Source organism: Gymnodraco acuticeps, unplaced genomic scaffold (assembly GCF_902827175.1).
Source record: "Gymnodraco acuticeps unplaced genomic scaffold, fGymAcu1.1, whole genome shotgun sequence".
Taxonomy (NCBI): Eukaryota; Metazoa; Chordata; class Actinopteri; order Perciformes; family Bathydraconidae; genus Gymnodraco; species Gymnodraco acuticeps.
Window position 1 is genome coordinate 2647017 of NW_022991375.1, and position 16613 is coordinate 2663629.

The following is a 16613-nucleotide window of genomic DNA, read 5'->3' on the forward strand; positions in this document are numbered from 1 at the left end:
TTGAAGATGCGCGATGCGCGCACAATGTATTTATTGCAGTGCCGAATAATCGATTTTGATCATGGTCACTTTCTGGCAACCCTAGTTCGAAATGTGCTGTGTTCTGTTCTAAAACAACAAGTTCTGGACGACGAAGGATTGCAAACCTTTCTTTGTGAAGTCGAAGCGATTCTAAATGATTGACCAATTACAAAATCTTCTGACGATCCGATGGACCTAGAGGCTCTCACACCTAACCATCTTCTTCTGATGAAAACCAAGCCGAAACTACCACCTGGACTCTTTGTAAAGGAAGACTTGTACATCAAACGCAGATGGAGACAAGTGCAATATATGGCAGATCTCTTTTGGAAAAGGTGGACACAGGAATACCTGCCTCTAATCCAAAATAGACAACGGTGGTTAAAGGAAAAAATAAGCTTTGCTCCAGGTGACATTGTTGTAGTGGCTGATTCCACTGCTCCACGTGGCTCCGTTAATGGGCAGAATACTGGAGACAAAACCAGACGCACAAGGTCCTGTGCGCACAGTTCGACTTCAAACTAAGAGCAACATCTTAGTGAGACCAATAACGAAGATATGTCTGCTCCAGGAAACTGAGACATAAAGAACAGCAAAGACTGATGACCCTTAAAATAAGGGAGAAGAAAAGAAACAAAAAATTCTTTAAGAATGACATGCTAACACATACACACCATTTGTATAGCTCCTTTATTATTTATTGGTAATTGTTTTTGTTTTCATACTAATGCCAATTAGGGGCCGGTGTGTAGGAGCCATTTTGTGGGTGTTGTTGGTGTGTCAGTTTATTTGAGTTATATGTATAGTGCAATATTATTTATGAACACTGGGTGGCGGGGTTTAGCTGCACCGGGTGTATATAAAGAGGTCATAGGTGACAGGAGAGGTGTGGACACAGGAGGAAGAGAGCATACCGATTCCACCAGCCCGGCAGATGCTCATCACAACAATTAGAAACTGTACAATTAACCCTGGTATGTAAAGCTGAATAAACAACATTATAAACTTCAACAAAGGACCGGAAATCATCTGTTTGTGTCTGCGTCTGGATCACTCTTCAGCCCTTCTGTGAAAGTAACGGCAAAAATATCTAGGACATAGGAGAAGGAAATTGCCATTACAATTATATTTTGAAGCTAACCATCATGAGGAATGTTGTATCATAACCCCTATTTAAAGAAAAAATACAACACAGACACGGCAAGATGTACCTTGATGTATTGTATGGACTTACAAACCTCCAGTTACGAATGTTATGGTTGTACAATTATTTTCTATTAAGTAATAAATTGTCCATAAATCTGCAACTCTTTAGCCCTTTTTTCAAATTGGCAAAAAGTAAGTTCTTGTTACCGAGTCTGTCATTGTATTCATTGTCCAGGTGATACATTCGTCCGTACAGACAGGCAGTGACCAGCCCATCGGTCATGTTTGAGTGTGTCATGGTCACTGTGCCATCTGGAGCTGTTTCCAGTTGCTTTGGCTGCTCCAGGACAAACTTGCTGGCCAAAACTGATGGATACACATATCTGGACCCAAACCTCCCTTCCAAAACGAAGTCAAATTTAGACTCAGCCTCTTGTACTCAGTGGCGTTTTCTCCCGGAGGCCAAGGGAAGCCAGGCTTCCACTGTTTTTTCGGATTGTAGTTATAATTTAAATAAATAAATAAAAACACTTTGTTTTGTTTCGATAATTCTCCTTTGCTGTGTGTTGCTGCCGGCCCGGCTCTCCCCCATTCTCATTGAGTATTTTACAAAGAGTGAAACAAACAGCGCCCCTCTAGATGTTATGGTGAAACAGTAGATTGCACTCACTGTTGCGAGAGGAGGCCAGCCGAATCTAGCTTCCCTTGGTGAAAAAAAATGGAGGGATTGACCAATCAGATGAGGCCCACGTGATGCCCCTGCCAACCTGTGATTGGTCAGGGCCATGCCAAGGGAAGCTAGCCGCCTCTTGCTTCCCTTCAGAGGCGGCTGGCGGCTGGCGATTTGATTGGACACTGCCATCCAATCAAATCACATCAACATCAGTTTTAATACTGTAACTGTCATCACCGCCGTTAGAAATGATCAAGCAAATGAAGCATTATGGAGGGTGGAGATTTGGCGTACTTAATCAAACATAACTTTACTAAACTTCCGCTACAGCAGCAACTAAAAATTAAATCAGATGACAGGCAAATGCCCGCACTCGAGCTGTGTGTACACAGAGGAAAAAGGGAGAGAATCGGATGTTCAATGAGGACAATTATGTCCGCACGGAGTGGCTAACTGGAAGCGCTAAACTTCAGCGTCTAATTTGCTGGCCATGTCTTCTTTTTGACAAGGATTCGTGCTCCCTGAACAATCCTTGGGCAACTTCAGGATTCATCGACCTTGCCAACCTGTCACGGGCAATTGAGAGGCACGGTAAATCCAAAAATCACATAGATTGTGTGATTGTCTGCATACATTAATAAGTAAAATGCTTAAATTAATAAGGAGAGAGTTTCAGCTGGAGAGTGCGTGCGGACCTGTCGGTTAGATAACAGGCGTGTGCAAGTCCTGCATCTGTGTGATACAAATGTGTGTAAAATGATACCGGGCGCTGTAATCACTCATCTGGTTACGTTATTGACCACCCCCCGACCCAAAAAATGGGCTTCCCCTACATTTTTCCCCACGCCACGCTACTGCTTGTACTTTCTGTCCACAGGAACTGGGGTCCAACCCTGCACAACGGAGGAGTGCACACACCTGCAACATAGTCAGAGAGCCTAGGTATAAAAGTCACGGCTCGCCATTGATTGATTGTATTCCTTACAGTTATAGAAACAGAAACACTCCTGATGACTCAGTTTACAATACATGTCCGTCTTCTATCATGATTTAAAGAATGTCCTTTTTATTTAATATAATCCTGACAGTAGGCCTACCTTGTAGTAATTTATGGCCCTGATCAAGCAGAAACTGATTCTTTAAGTTGGTGGTCTTCGGTTAGGATCTGTTGAATATAAACTACAAGATATGGTTTCTACTAGAACATGTTTAAATGCTTTAATGTTCAAAAAACACTTTTTTTCTCATACTGACTGTCCTGTCAACTGATGTCATTGAAATATGCTGCAACAAAAAAAGAAACCGTAAAAAATTAATTTAGAATCTTTAGTTTTAAATTCTTAAAAAATTGTGATTTCATAACTTTTCAGTGCTGATGGCTTTTTTAAGGCATAGTTTCTGAACACAGATTGTTTGCATTTCAGTGAAGTGACGAAAACTTAGGAAGACGATACGATAACAAACCATGGTGTCTATGCAGTATGAACGTGGAAGGGCAAATATACCAGACAAAGAAGAAGGATTGTACGAGGTATCCAGTGATGATAGCGAGTCAGAAACATCCTCTCGGCTTTCCTACGAAAATGTCGTTTTAGGAACTGAATCTGAATCCGGTTCAGTAAGCGACGATGGTGACAATATTGAGCCAGACGATGGACCATTACGTCCTTATTTGTTCGAGCCCGAGCCCGAGGTGATGGTTCACGGCATGGGCAATGGCGAGGATGACCAGGACCAGGCGCCAGATGATGCACCCCTACGCACAAATAATCTTGACTGGTAGGTCCCTAAGCATAGCTCACGCATCTTAAGATCACCTGTAGCCTTTACAAATATTAATCATTGTTAACCATTTAAGCCCGAAGGTCCCCCCAGTGGACCCCTCCCAAAGTTTTTTTTCTCTCACATGTCTCAGGGCTTCTTAACATTTATGAAACTATTAATGTTTCATACCCTTTTAAAGGTAAGAAACTCCGCTAACTGACAATAAGAACAATTGTTAGCTAGAAAAAACACAAGAGTAATACCAAGCCTTTGAATTAGCATTGAGCGAAACAATGCTAACTAATGCTAACGCTTTTTTACACACAACACACGGTAGAAATGCCCTTATTACTATCTTAACTGCACAAACAAGATATACGATTTAAAGCTGAGACTCCACAGATTCCACACATGTAATGTCATCACTGTAAGACCTCGAATTCCTGGAGCTATCAGCAAGAAAAGAGAAAGTAAACAACATCCGGTTCCAAAAATATTACAATAATTACGTCTTACCTTTTTTGATTTGTGATCAAAAGTTGTGTTCAACGGAATAAAAACGCATCTCAAGGTTAATCCAATGTCGTTGTGTCACGTAGAATTGTTTACTGATAATCAATCATCATATTCTCGAAACAATCGTCAGTAAAATGACGGGAGCACACGACCGAAATGGGGGACCCTGATGTAAACAAGACGAAAGTCTTTCTCTGGTCTGCATCCCCTTAACAATTGTATGTTTTGAGCTGTACTGTACTGTACCCAATATACAAGCTGTTAATAAACTTTTCAATCAATCAAACTGCCGAATTACTCGTCAGCTTCGGCTCCGTGAAGTTTGCCCGTGTTATCTGAACAAATTTCACCCACTGACGACGAATGGCTGGGTTTCTTGGAAACGCATGCGTCGATACGCCATTCTCTGCATTTGCTGTCGCACTACAGCCATACAAAACACATCTATTCACCATAATAAAGGTCGGCTATTCACATGCAAATGCTATTGAATGTCCGCCATTGTTTGTGCCCGTCTTCCTATGCTCTCGTCATCACCCGAAGATTCCCGACGATTCCCGAAGTATTTCGTTTCATTGAGAGGGCGCAGTAAAATTGAAAATAAAATGAAACTAGGCGCATGAAATAAAAAAAAATTGTTTATTATGCTTATTTTTAATAAAAATACATAAGTTAAACCCAAAATTCGCGGATTTCCACTATCCCTTTAAGAACGAAAAAAGTTTTAACATGTCGTTTTTTGTATATGACAAATTTGCGAGGGTGATGACGTCAGAGCATCATCCTATGTGCCGGGGCTTAGCCCCGGACAGCCCCGGCCCAATTTAACCCCTGAATGTATCATTGGGCAAGATACTGAACCATTCATGCTTGCTTATAATCCCTGGAGGACTGCCAGTGGCAGGAAACAAAGTGAATAGCTCGCATCAAGCTTTATGCAGGTTAAAATATCATATTAACACATTTTAAAGAGTTTAAAGCTCTTGTTGAAATAAAATAGTCCCAATCTTCTCCAAAATCTGGAGCAACTACAGTACCTAAAGGAGTGAGTGCAGGGGACAAGAAACATGCACATTTGCTTTAAGCAGCATTGTTTAAGCTTGTAAAAACTGTCTTCTAGCAAGAAGGAAGGTTTGCCTTTATGAATTCTGGTATACTAAAATCCTCATGTGATCTACTACTTTGCTTTGCTGGCCATTGTGGGAAAGAGAGCTTTTATAAGCCAGAGGTTGGTCGGTCTTTCCAAATCATAGGCTTTCCAGCTGATGCTGCCACAGGACACAAATCAGAACCAAGTGCAAGCAGATGTTTTATCACAAACGTCAACAAACAAACAAGTGGTAAGAAAGTCAGGCGATCCAACCTGCTGCTACCTTGATAACCTCTATTGCTAAGAGTAGCCAATCCAAACGAGAACTCAAGGAGGCCTCCGAAATCTAAAGCCATGTGATACATATTTATTTTGTTTAGGAAGGGATGAAACGGAATTTCTGGACTGACTGTACATATTTTTATTTTGAATGCTACATCCCACCACATCAGAAATGGATGTCCGAGACTGATGCAGTAATGTGTGTCAAAAGATCAAATGTGCACAAGCTAAACAAGTGTTGGTTAGCCTTTTTTTTTTTATGATTCAGTATTCAAATGTTTGATATGTTTCCCCTCTACATCGGTTCCAAAACAGTTCATTCATTGTCCAGGTGATACATCCGTCCGTACAGACAGGCAGTGACCAGCCCACCGGTCATGTTTGAGTGTTTCATGGTCACTGTGCCATCTGGAGCTGTTTCAAAATGTTTTGGCTGCTCCAGGACAAACTTGCTGGCCAAAACTGATGGGTACACATATCTAGACCCAAACCTCCCCTCCAACTGGAAGTCCATTTTAGACTCTGCTTCTTCTATTTGCTGTCCACAAGAACTGGTGTCCAAACCTGCACAGCGGACGAGAGCACACACCTGCAACAGAAATACATTAATATGTTAAATATCTAAAAGGATTCTCATTCATACATAGAGTTTGTAAAATTCCAGAAATATGCAAGATTTACATTATATCATATAGAAGCAATTTGCTCAGGCTTAATGTATTATGTGATATGCAGATAGGAACAAAGCTTATACTTTTGCATAAAAACAAGAATCCACCAATGTGGCAAATAGATACAGTTTAAATTGTGCCATTTGGGTAGCTAGCTAAATAATTTACGGTGCTTCAAAAATGTAGGCTTTGAGCACATTTAGTGTTTAAAGTAAGCAACGCGTTTTTAGAAGAGGTTTTTGACCAGAGACTACATTATTTGTTAAAAAGCCTCAATTAGAAAAATTGTCTTTTAACCAAAACATTCCAGAATACCGCTTATATGTCTATTCTCTCTGCACATAAGTTCAATATAAAAGTATACTTTTTTTCTATTTAAAAAAACGTGCAAAAAGTCCCAAATTATCTTGGACATTTTCAGACTGTTTGCAACCCCTTTGGTACCTGCACAGCGAAGCGTCCATTCACAGTGTGAGTTCCACCAAATGCTCCCAATGCGTAGAGCTCTTTACTGTCGCCTTGTGGAATCAGCCGGTACTGCAGGTGGCAGCAAAAGGTGCCATTACACACATTTACTTTGCCCTCTGTCTCCTCCAAGAGGACAAAAGTAAATGGGTCGTACATTATGGATGAGATGAAGGTGGACGTGGAAGAGGCAGAGGAGGAAGGAGGAACTGAAGAAGAGGTTTCAGGAGCAGGAAAATCCAAACGGCTCTCTTTGTGACAGAACCCTGAGTCTTTAGCTGTAGACCCGTCTGTCACGCTCTGCACCGCCAACAGAGGGTCTAAGACTGGCACTCTGGCCACCAGCAGCCTGCCCTCTACTGGGTCTCCTTTCTGAGCGTGATGGGATTTGACAGAAAAAGGAGTATAGATGCCACTTCCTGTCATGATCCTTTGGTCGTTACGAAGGTTTGCCGCCAGCAGGGTGACATTGGCACCTAAACTCAACGCATGCTGGAACTGGATTGCGTCCAATAGAGGAAGCTGGTTAATCCAGGCTGTGGGGAAGATCAGCTGACGCACACCCTAAAAGGAGAGGCCAATGTTAGAAAAAGAGAAGACCAAACAGAAGAGGTTGGAGTTGGGTGAGTGTCTACCTTCGTCACTAGGTGAATTGTAGGCTCGTAGAACAGGATGTCAAAACAGATGATGAGACCAAACCTCCCAGCAAAAGGTGTATCAAACGTTATGATCTCAGGTTGCGGGGGCGTGTCAAAAGCCACCTCAAAGTAAAGGTTGTTCTTATGGTAGCGCCCCACCAGTAGGCCATCTGAGCTGTATGAAAGAAGATTCTGGGAAACATTCACAAGGAAATAGTCCATTGGTGCACTTGCTGGACTTCAAATGAACTACTTTTATTTTAAGTTCTGCACTGCACCTGAAAACCACGTTGGTGTTAAACTGCCAGCGTCCATCAGAGGGACAAGAGGAGGAGGGGTCGGTCTTCAGGGGGCAGGGCTGCAGGTCGGCCATGTTGGCCACCAGGTAGAGGTTGTAACGACGGGCCATACAGCTCAACCTCTGGAGAACCTGTGAAACAACTCAAATGTGAATTGTGTTGCATTACTGGAGGCTCTGAGGCTGAGCAAACAAGTGGTCTCTCCATTTCAGGGTGTGTGATTGTGCACCTCAGTGTTGTTGTATTTCCCCGGCTCTGTGCAGGGGTTCCAGCTCTCCTGCTGGGGGTCAGGAATGGTTTCCAGGTAGTTAAAGATGGACGACCGGCTGAAGTTGAAACCCTGAATACCATCTTCTGGAAACACCAGGATTTGGACACCCTGACCAATGAAGGATGAAGGCAAAGTACACATATAATGCAACATATTACAGTCATAACATGTGTGATAGTAAACTTGCTCCTTTTTATGGGAGTATAAATGATGACTACTTTTTAGTTATGCCACTTATCGAACAGAAACGGATTGTTACAGAGTGCACACTGCTTATGATGCAACTAGGTTAACTGTTAAATATTCTTCATTTTATAGCAACAACAACAATTCCGGTGACATTTGAGTCTTTACTAAGTGTCCAAGGACCAATACACTCCAAAGTTAATAATTAACCATAGTATGTTGTTTGTTAGGCTGTCAGGAAAAATTGTGACATGCTGGACAAAGTCCCTGCATTTCACAATTGTGTCACTTTGAGTTACCCTTTTTGGACGCCAATAAAATACCATGTTGAAAGGTGTTCTGCTTTACTCCTAAACATGCAGCATTGAATGAAATGGATACTGGATGAGGGCTTCAAACCCGTCCAATATTTTCCAGAATAATAGGTTAATTATTTGCTTAGGAGAGAAGCAGGACATCTTCATATTTAAGAGCTTGAATACTTAAAACGATTACAATTGATTAAGATCTTGCATAGTATTCCTGTCAACTGACTAATCCTTACAGCTCTTTAGTTGATAAACAGAAGCTGTATCTATGAAGTGGACCAATCTGATTTTGGCTGAAAAAACATGTCTCTCTCTTCTAACTCGACAGTACCTGCTGAGCTGCTCTGGCAGCCTGCTGCTCGTAGATATCCAGGTTTCGTTGCATGTGCTGCAGGGCTGCGGGGCGGGACAGGGAGATCCGGGGGTCCGGGTTCAGGATGACATTGTGCTCATACACAGCAGCAATGTACGAGGAGTCCACAACTGGCTCTGTTTGACCAAGAGCCTTAGATACAGATAAACTGCTAAAAACAATAACCGACAAAAACATGGTTCCTTCCCTGAGAGACATGAAGAGCATCCTACAAGTGTTTCTTGTTCTGCTTTAGAGGTGATAAGCTCCCCTTGCGAAATAGTTGTGTCTTCAATAGAGAGGCGAAGTCCCTCCCCTTCCGGGAGCCTCCATGGGACCCCGGAAGCGGAAAATTATACATTGAAGTCAATGGAGAGAGAAAGTTTATCTTTTGATCCCGTTTGAATTGTGCCACGAATGACACATATGATGTTTGTCAATTTAAAAGAACATTTTGCAAGTCAAAAAACTAAAAATGTGTCGTAAAACTGTGAAGTTACAAATTTTTTTGTGTGACACCGCTCAGTGAACTACAGGTCTCTGGTCTCGCACAATACGCGTCACCAACACAAATATGGCCGTCACGTTAGCAAATTTCACCTGTTTCTTTCAGAATGAGGTGAAAAGTATAAAACGAGATGAACATCACTACAAGTCTGGGCATGTTGAGACAGGGTCGGCTCTAGAACAAATCGAATGGGGGGGCAATCATTTACCAAGGGGGGGCACACACTGCCGTCAACAACCAACACACAAACACCAACGCAACTTCAATTTAAAAAAACATGCTGTAAAGTCTATTGTCTTTCACACACATTGCAGGGGTGTATGTGCTATTTCCTAGCGCACCTATGACTTGTGCATACATGCACGGTTGTGGCACAACCACCTAAACAGAAACATATGGACATAGGCCACCATATAAAAAGTGTGCAAATGTATTTTGTATCCTATCCATGTGAACATGTTTTAGGTGGGGGGTGGACCTAACCTCCTCTAGGAGGGTCTGGGGGCATGCTCCCCCGGGAAGATTATTTTTAAAATATTGAAGTTAAATGCATCAATCTGGTGCACTTTGAGAGCAAAATGAAGAGATCTATGGATAGCCTACATCTCTCAGCATCCATATGAAACAGAACTGTACAGATTTACTTTTTCTTTATGGATATTTTACTAATCACTCCCCTTTTAAACTGTATTCTTGTGTTACTGTCCTATAGTATTTCATACCCGTTTTTCATTTATTCTCTTATTTTTTTAATAACTAGGCTAGGCTAATGATCATATACATGTGTTCCTCGCAAATACTTGTTTACATAAATGGTGACCAAACCGTTTGAGACTCACTGAGATAACTTACACTAAAGTGAACTATCTAAACACTGAGAGAGTCCTTACCTCACTGAGCTGACGTTATAAGATCCTCTCAGTCTGACAGGAGAGGACTCTCCTCCACCTTGGTGTAGAAACAGCTCTTTATATCTGTTAGCATAGCCAGCTAACCAGATGCTAACAACAACATTCCACGTTACCGCTCGCGCACTCACAAAATGCGATCGTGCCACACCCACAGAGAGCCGAGCTTGAATGAAACACAGAGACCCAGAAGTAGGCTACGCAACAAGCACCGTTTTACCACTAATAGTGGTAGATTCATCGACCAAAACACAGAGTTTTCTTTGGTTTTCTGTAATGTCTTTTGCCATTTTTTTCTTCAGCTCATGAGCTATGTGGTCGATGATTTCGCCACAGGTTTTATTGGAGTGCAAAACCCTGCCCACGTTCAGCCCATTCAGTTTCTGTACATTCAAATCAATTGGCATGTCTGTGAATGGCCGGCTATGTTTGCCAATTTTATATGCCGTTCGAAAAACTCTGATAGTGGTGTCTAATTCAGATTTATGCATAGACTGCACTTGATGTTGAATAGTTTCACGTGAAGCAGATGTAAGGATGTCAGCAGCTTTTACATGGGCTTGTGATTCTTTATGTTCTTTGATTTTTTTTCTCAGGCTAGCTTGTTGTTTGCCCTTGTCAACACCGAAATGAGACACTGCACACTCACCCCATTCAGTTGACAGTTTCAGTCCTTGTCCAGTGTGTATTCCCAAAGATTTGACATCTCTGCATATCCGACATCCTAGCTTCTTATCTTTAAGAAGGAGCCATGCATTGGTCTTGCAAAAATATTGCACCTGGTCCGTTGTCCAGCAGTCAGGTGCATCGCTTTGCCCGGTGTTGGTGGTGGCAGTTGCGCCAGCAGCAGCTAACGTTAGAGGCTCTGGAGGAGGCGGCGGAGCTAGTGCTAATGCTAATGCACTAGAACTTGGAGCAGGAGGATCAACCAAAGAAAGCTCCCCATCAGACACCATTTCCAACACAGGCACAGCATTCTCTGTATTTGAAGTTTCTTCCGGCGACAACCGCTGTCTTTTTGCACTTTTATTAATCCACGCTAACATTTTAGAAATGCTAATTTGTGACGTGACTTGCTTTCCTTCTCTCGGGGGTGTGCCTGCTCTGTTCTATCACTCTACATAGCCACCCACTGGGTGGGAGTTGCACTTCATAAACACAACACACGTGTGCATCTAGGTATGTAAATTGTAAAGCATTAAAACATGGTTTTACTAACAGTTTTCAGTATGTTGTTACTTCGGCATTATTATTATTATTATTTTGAAACGTGTATTACTACTAAATCACGGTCAAATAGGTTAATTTTGACATAGTCGTTTCCACCACAGTATTTACATGGAGAAGATAAGCCCCGCCCCCTCTCCAGCACGTTCTGTTTGAATGACAGGAGTAAACAGCTGACAGCCGCTGTGAAACTCCAGCGGTTAGAGCGATGAGAATGTCCGTTCGGCACCTCATGACGCATCTACTGAGTACCGGGCGGCTGTATATATATATATGGATGTATAATAAGAACGGCGGGAGAGTACCGGAGTACCGCCAGCATGCTGGTACTGAGCAAGAAGTGCCGGTACTCCATGGGTCAGAACCAGAAGTGCCGGTACTGCGTACCGGTGAGTACCGGCCCAATTCCAGCACTGCAGGCTACTTGTACTGTACTGTATATCATATTATTTTCGATGGCTTTACTGTATAATCCGTGTAACAGATGAACAGATTGCCACCGGCTTTCATCTAAAACACACAGCCACGTAATGATAACAAAACAAAAGTCGGGGGTCATTGGTCAAGCAACACACCAATCAGAGAGCAGCAGTGAGCACACCTCAGGCTGTGTTTTATATTTGTATTCTTTATTTCTGATGTATTTCACTGTGAAATACAGTGCTGGAATTGGGCCGGTACTCACCGGTACGCAGTACCGGCACTTCTGGTTCTGACCCATGGAGTACCGGCACTTCTTGCTCAGTACCGGCATGCTGGCGGTACTCCGGTACTCATGCACCGTGCCAGTACTCAACACTCTCCCGCCGTTCTTATTATACATCCATATATATATATACAGCCGCCCGGTACTCAGTAGATGCGTCATGAGGTGCCGAACGGACATTCTCATCGCTCTAACCGCTGGAGTTTCACAGCGGCTGTCAGCTGTTTACTCCTGTCATTCAAACAGAACGTGCTGGAGAGGGGGCGGGGCTTATCTTCTCCATGTAAATACTGTGGTGGAAACGACTATGTCAAAATTAACCTATTTGACCGTGATTTAATAGTAATACACGTTTCAAAATAATAATAATAATAATAATGCCGAAGTAACAACATACTGAAAACTGTTAGTAAAACCATGTTTTAATGCTTTACAATTGACATACCTAGATGCACGTGTGTTGTGTTTATGCAGTGCAACTCCCACCCAGTGGGTGGCTATGTAGAGTGATAGAACAGAGCAGGCACACCCCCGAGAGAAGGAAAGCAAGTCACGTCACAAATTAGCATTTCTAAAATGTTAGCGTGGATTAATAAAAGTGCAAAAAGACAGCGGTTGTCGCCGGAAGAAACTTCAAATACAGAGAATGCTGTGCCTGTGTTGGAAATGGTGTCTGATGGGGAGCTTTCTTTGGTTGATCCTCCTGCTCCAAGTTCTAGTGCATTAGCATTAGCACTAGCTCCGCCGCCTCCTCCAGAGCCTCTAACGTTAGCTGCTGCTGGCGCAACTGCCACCACCAACACCGGGCAAAGCGATGCACCTGACTGCTGGACAACGGACCAGGTGCAATATTTTTGCAAGACCAATGCATGGCTCCTTCTTAAAGATAAGAAGCTAGGATGTCGGATATGCAGAGATGTCAAATCTTTGGGAATACACACTGGACAAGGACTGAAACTGTCAACTGAATGGGGTGAGTGTGCAGTGTCTCATTTCGGTGTTGACAAGGGCAAACAACAAGCTAGCCTGAGAAAAAAAATCAAAGAACATAAAGAATCACAAGCCCATGTAAAAGCTGCTGACATCCTTACATCTGCTTCACGTGAAACTATTCAACATCAAGTGCAGTCTATGCATAAATCTGAATTAGACACCACTATCAGAGTTTTTCGAACGGCATATAAAATTGGCAAACATAGCCGGCCATTCACAGACATGCCAATTGATTTGAATGTACAGAAACTGAATGGGCTGAACGTGGGCAGGGTTTTGCACTCCAATAAAACCTGTGGCGAAATCATCGACCACATAGCTCATGAGCTGAAGAAAAAAATGACAAAAGACATTACAGAAAACCAAAGAAAACTCTGTGTTTTGGTCGATGAATCTACACTATTAGTGGTAAAACGGTGCTTGTTGTGTGTCTACGCTCAGCATTAGCTGATGCTGAGCCCGAAACGTTTTTTTGGGAGCTGATTGAGTTGGATGGAACAACGGCTGATGACATCACAAAGGCATTAATGGAGTGTCTTGGAAGAGATTTTAACGAGGACTTTTTAGGTCAGTGTTTCGTTTCTTTTGCATGTGATGGGGCTTCAGTCATGCTAGGGAAGAGAACAGGCGTTGCTACCCAGTTGTGTAGTAAATTCCCAAGCCTGTTTGTGTGGCACTGCTCCAATCATCGTCTAGAGCAGGCAGTTGGGGATGTGGTCAAGGAGGTCTCAGGGCTCAATCATTTCCAGATCTTTTTTGACAAACTCTATTCCTTGTTCCATGCCTCCCCCAAAAATCAGAGGCAGTTAGCGCAGTGTGCGCAAGCAGTCGGACAGCGTCTCCTGGTGATAGGGCGTGTTTTGTCCATCCGCTGGGTGGCTTCAAGTGAAAGGAGCGTCAGAGCAGTCTGGGAAAACTACCGAGTGCTTCATGATCACTTCACAAATGCTGCAAACGACACGAGCAGGGATTCCAGAGACAGAGCAAAGTACAAGGGCCTGGATGATGTGCTCACATCTGCAACGTTTGTCAGCAATCTGGGACTGATGTACGATGCGCTCACAGAGCTCAGCGACCTCTCTCGGCAACTCCAAAAAAGAGAGATGACACTGCCTACAGCAGATAGGCTCTTAACTCGAGAAATACGAGTTTTTGAATCCATGGTCACCATGCCTGGCCCACACATGACTACAGTTCATACAGCTCTAGCTGAGAAGTCCTTCAAGGGTGTTGCCCTGCGTGAGAATGGCAGGCTTGTACAGATTCATGCAGGTCAGTTTTTCCGCAGTATGGTAGAGAATCTGAGACACAGAATGACTTCCACAACCTCCTCTCATGTCAGCACAAGAGAAATCCCATTACATGGCCGGTGTAGAGGAAACTTCTGTGTAGCTATGCAGTGGGAGTCACCGACTCAGGAAGGAGACACGGGAAGAGCAGTAGCTTTGATGTCAAACACATGATGGTTTATTTGGAGTTAACGGCCGGAGGATTCACATCACAAGTCCAAGAGTCAGAGGTTCTGACTTCACGGTAGAGTTGCCACGTCAATTCTGGAGAGCCTCTCTCTTGCCAGCCCATCTAACTGGTTTCGCAGAGAGTAAACAACATATTTGAGGAGATAGCCTAAACAGTGTGGGAACACAGAGCTACTTGCCTCGGACACTTATGACCTCGAAGATTTTACCTTGGAGTCCACAAATACAGAGAAGGAAGTGTCCCAGTGTACCCACAACACAGACCATCTGTATCCCAGTATTGACCGGTCACAGAATGGGAACAATAACATTATTGGCTAAGCCGCCTGTGTCCTTAAAGAAGGTAAACAGACATCGAGGTTTGTCCTGTATGTTACAAATTGGCATGATAATTGATGATGATAATTATTTCCACAACAGCCGGGAGGCCTGGGACAATCAGCTAATCCAGGACATGAAAGTTATCCATCCTGGAAGTTGGCCTGAAGAGGAGTTAGACGTACAGTATGGGGACGTAGAGGTGCTACGTTTGTGCGAAGTGCTGAAAGTGGACAGAAGAGAGACTGTTCAGGGCTTTCGCGAATACAAGGAAACCAGGGCATCCCGTACACCTGCTGCCATGGAGCCTCTACTGAAAGCAGTCCGAACCATCGCTGTCTCCACTAGTGAGTGTGAGCGGGCATTCAGCTGCATGAACGATATCCTTACTGCAAAAAGGAATGCTCTCTCTGTCAGCCGACTGTCCAGCCTGGTTTTCATTAAATGTAATGGACCATCACTAGGACAGTTCAATCCGGAACAGTATGTGAGGTCCTGGCTGGCAAAGGGAAGGAGAAGTGCTGATGAAAGAGCCTGTCCAGCTCCAGCCCCTGATACTGATGTCCCCAAGGCCTTCTGGAGCCTTTTCTAACAATGTGAAGTATATTGCAAAGCAGCTCACCCAGTGAGAAGACTTTTGGCATAATGTGCCGATTTGTACAGATCCTGGAGATAGAAGGACTTCAGACCAACCAGGGAGTTATCTGATCAGCTTGGTGTTCAATGTAACTCTTTACCATGGCTCAGACTTTGTTACTTGCAGTTACAGTTTCTCATTTTAGATTGTGCAAATTTTGCATTTGTTTTTACATGTTCTTTGTTCATGCTCTTTATCATTTTTCTGAGTTGGAAAGTTAGATTGCATCATAGTTTACTTTATACATATTTGTATTATTCAGTGGTGAAGTATATTGCAAAGCAGCTCAGCCATGTGAGAAGACTTTTGGCACTTTTTCGTTTTTCGTTTTCTGAGTTGGAAAGTTAGATTGCATTCAAAATGTACAGAAATACTTAATTTTGTTAAAGCTTTTTATAAAAAATGCTTCTGACCAGAGCTTTGTTTCCTTGTCATTAATGTTGAACACCACCAGAGGGGCTCTCACCTGAAAGGTCTCTGCTTCATGTGTCTTCAGCAGAAGATCTAGACTTTGATTGCTATATTTTCAGTTAATATTGACCTTACTGAGCTTTAGCCATATCCGCTGCCTATCATAACAAATGTTAAGTACAGTGAACCTTTCTAAAATATACAGTAGTAAAGAGACAAACCCACCAGCATTATAGTAGCCAAATTCTTGTTTGTGGGCTGTGTATATAAAATTGATTTGAAAAAGTTGCTGATTTTAGAGTACTGGCACCTTTTTCATTCCAATTCAAGCACTGATTTCACACAAAAAACCTTTAGTGGAAATGTTTTCACTTATATGATTTAAAAAAAAAAAAACGGCAAAATGGCAAGGCTTGCCCACCCTGCGTTGGGGGGCACAGTGACTCATTTGGGGGGGCATGGCCCTCGAATGACCCCCCATGACGCCGACCCTGTGTTGAGAGCTGTACATACATGAAAGGGGAGTTAGTCGGTTCTGTAAGAGCAGCGGGACCGGCTTTACAAGGTTTCGGTGAGTAATATGAGTGCAATGTGTAACGTTAATGTCAGCTAGCTAACATTAGCTAACAAGGTACACTAACGTGTTTTGTTTTAGTAACTAGTTTTCTCCTTAAGAAATTCGTGGTCTCTGTGTATGCTGTGGATAACATTAGTGTTCACAAGAACAAGGTACACTCCCGTGTTT

The 16613-nt window shown here is 43.0% G+C and overlaps 1 protein-coding gene across 1 annotated transcript; it reads right to left on the reverse strand.

Annotated features, from left to right (window-relative positions):
- Window positions 1-5416: 5416 nt before the first annotated feature.
- Window positions 5417-8974, reverse strand: LOC117562835 (biotinidase-like). The gene is made up of 6 exons (XM_034240740.1): window positions 8662-8974; window positions 7795-7944; window positions 7545-7696; window positions 7264-7441; window positions 6608-7192; window positions 5417-6081 (listed from the first exon to the last, which is right to left on the reverse strand). Exons 1-6 carry the CDS (start codon window positions 8908-8910, stop codon window positions 5809-5811), a joined length of 1587 nt encoding a protein of 528 aa, XP_034096631.1. The 5' UTR covers window positions 8911-8974; the 3' UTR covers window positions 5417-5808.
- Between the last annotated feature and the right edge of the window lie 7639 nt (window positions 8975-16613).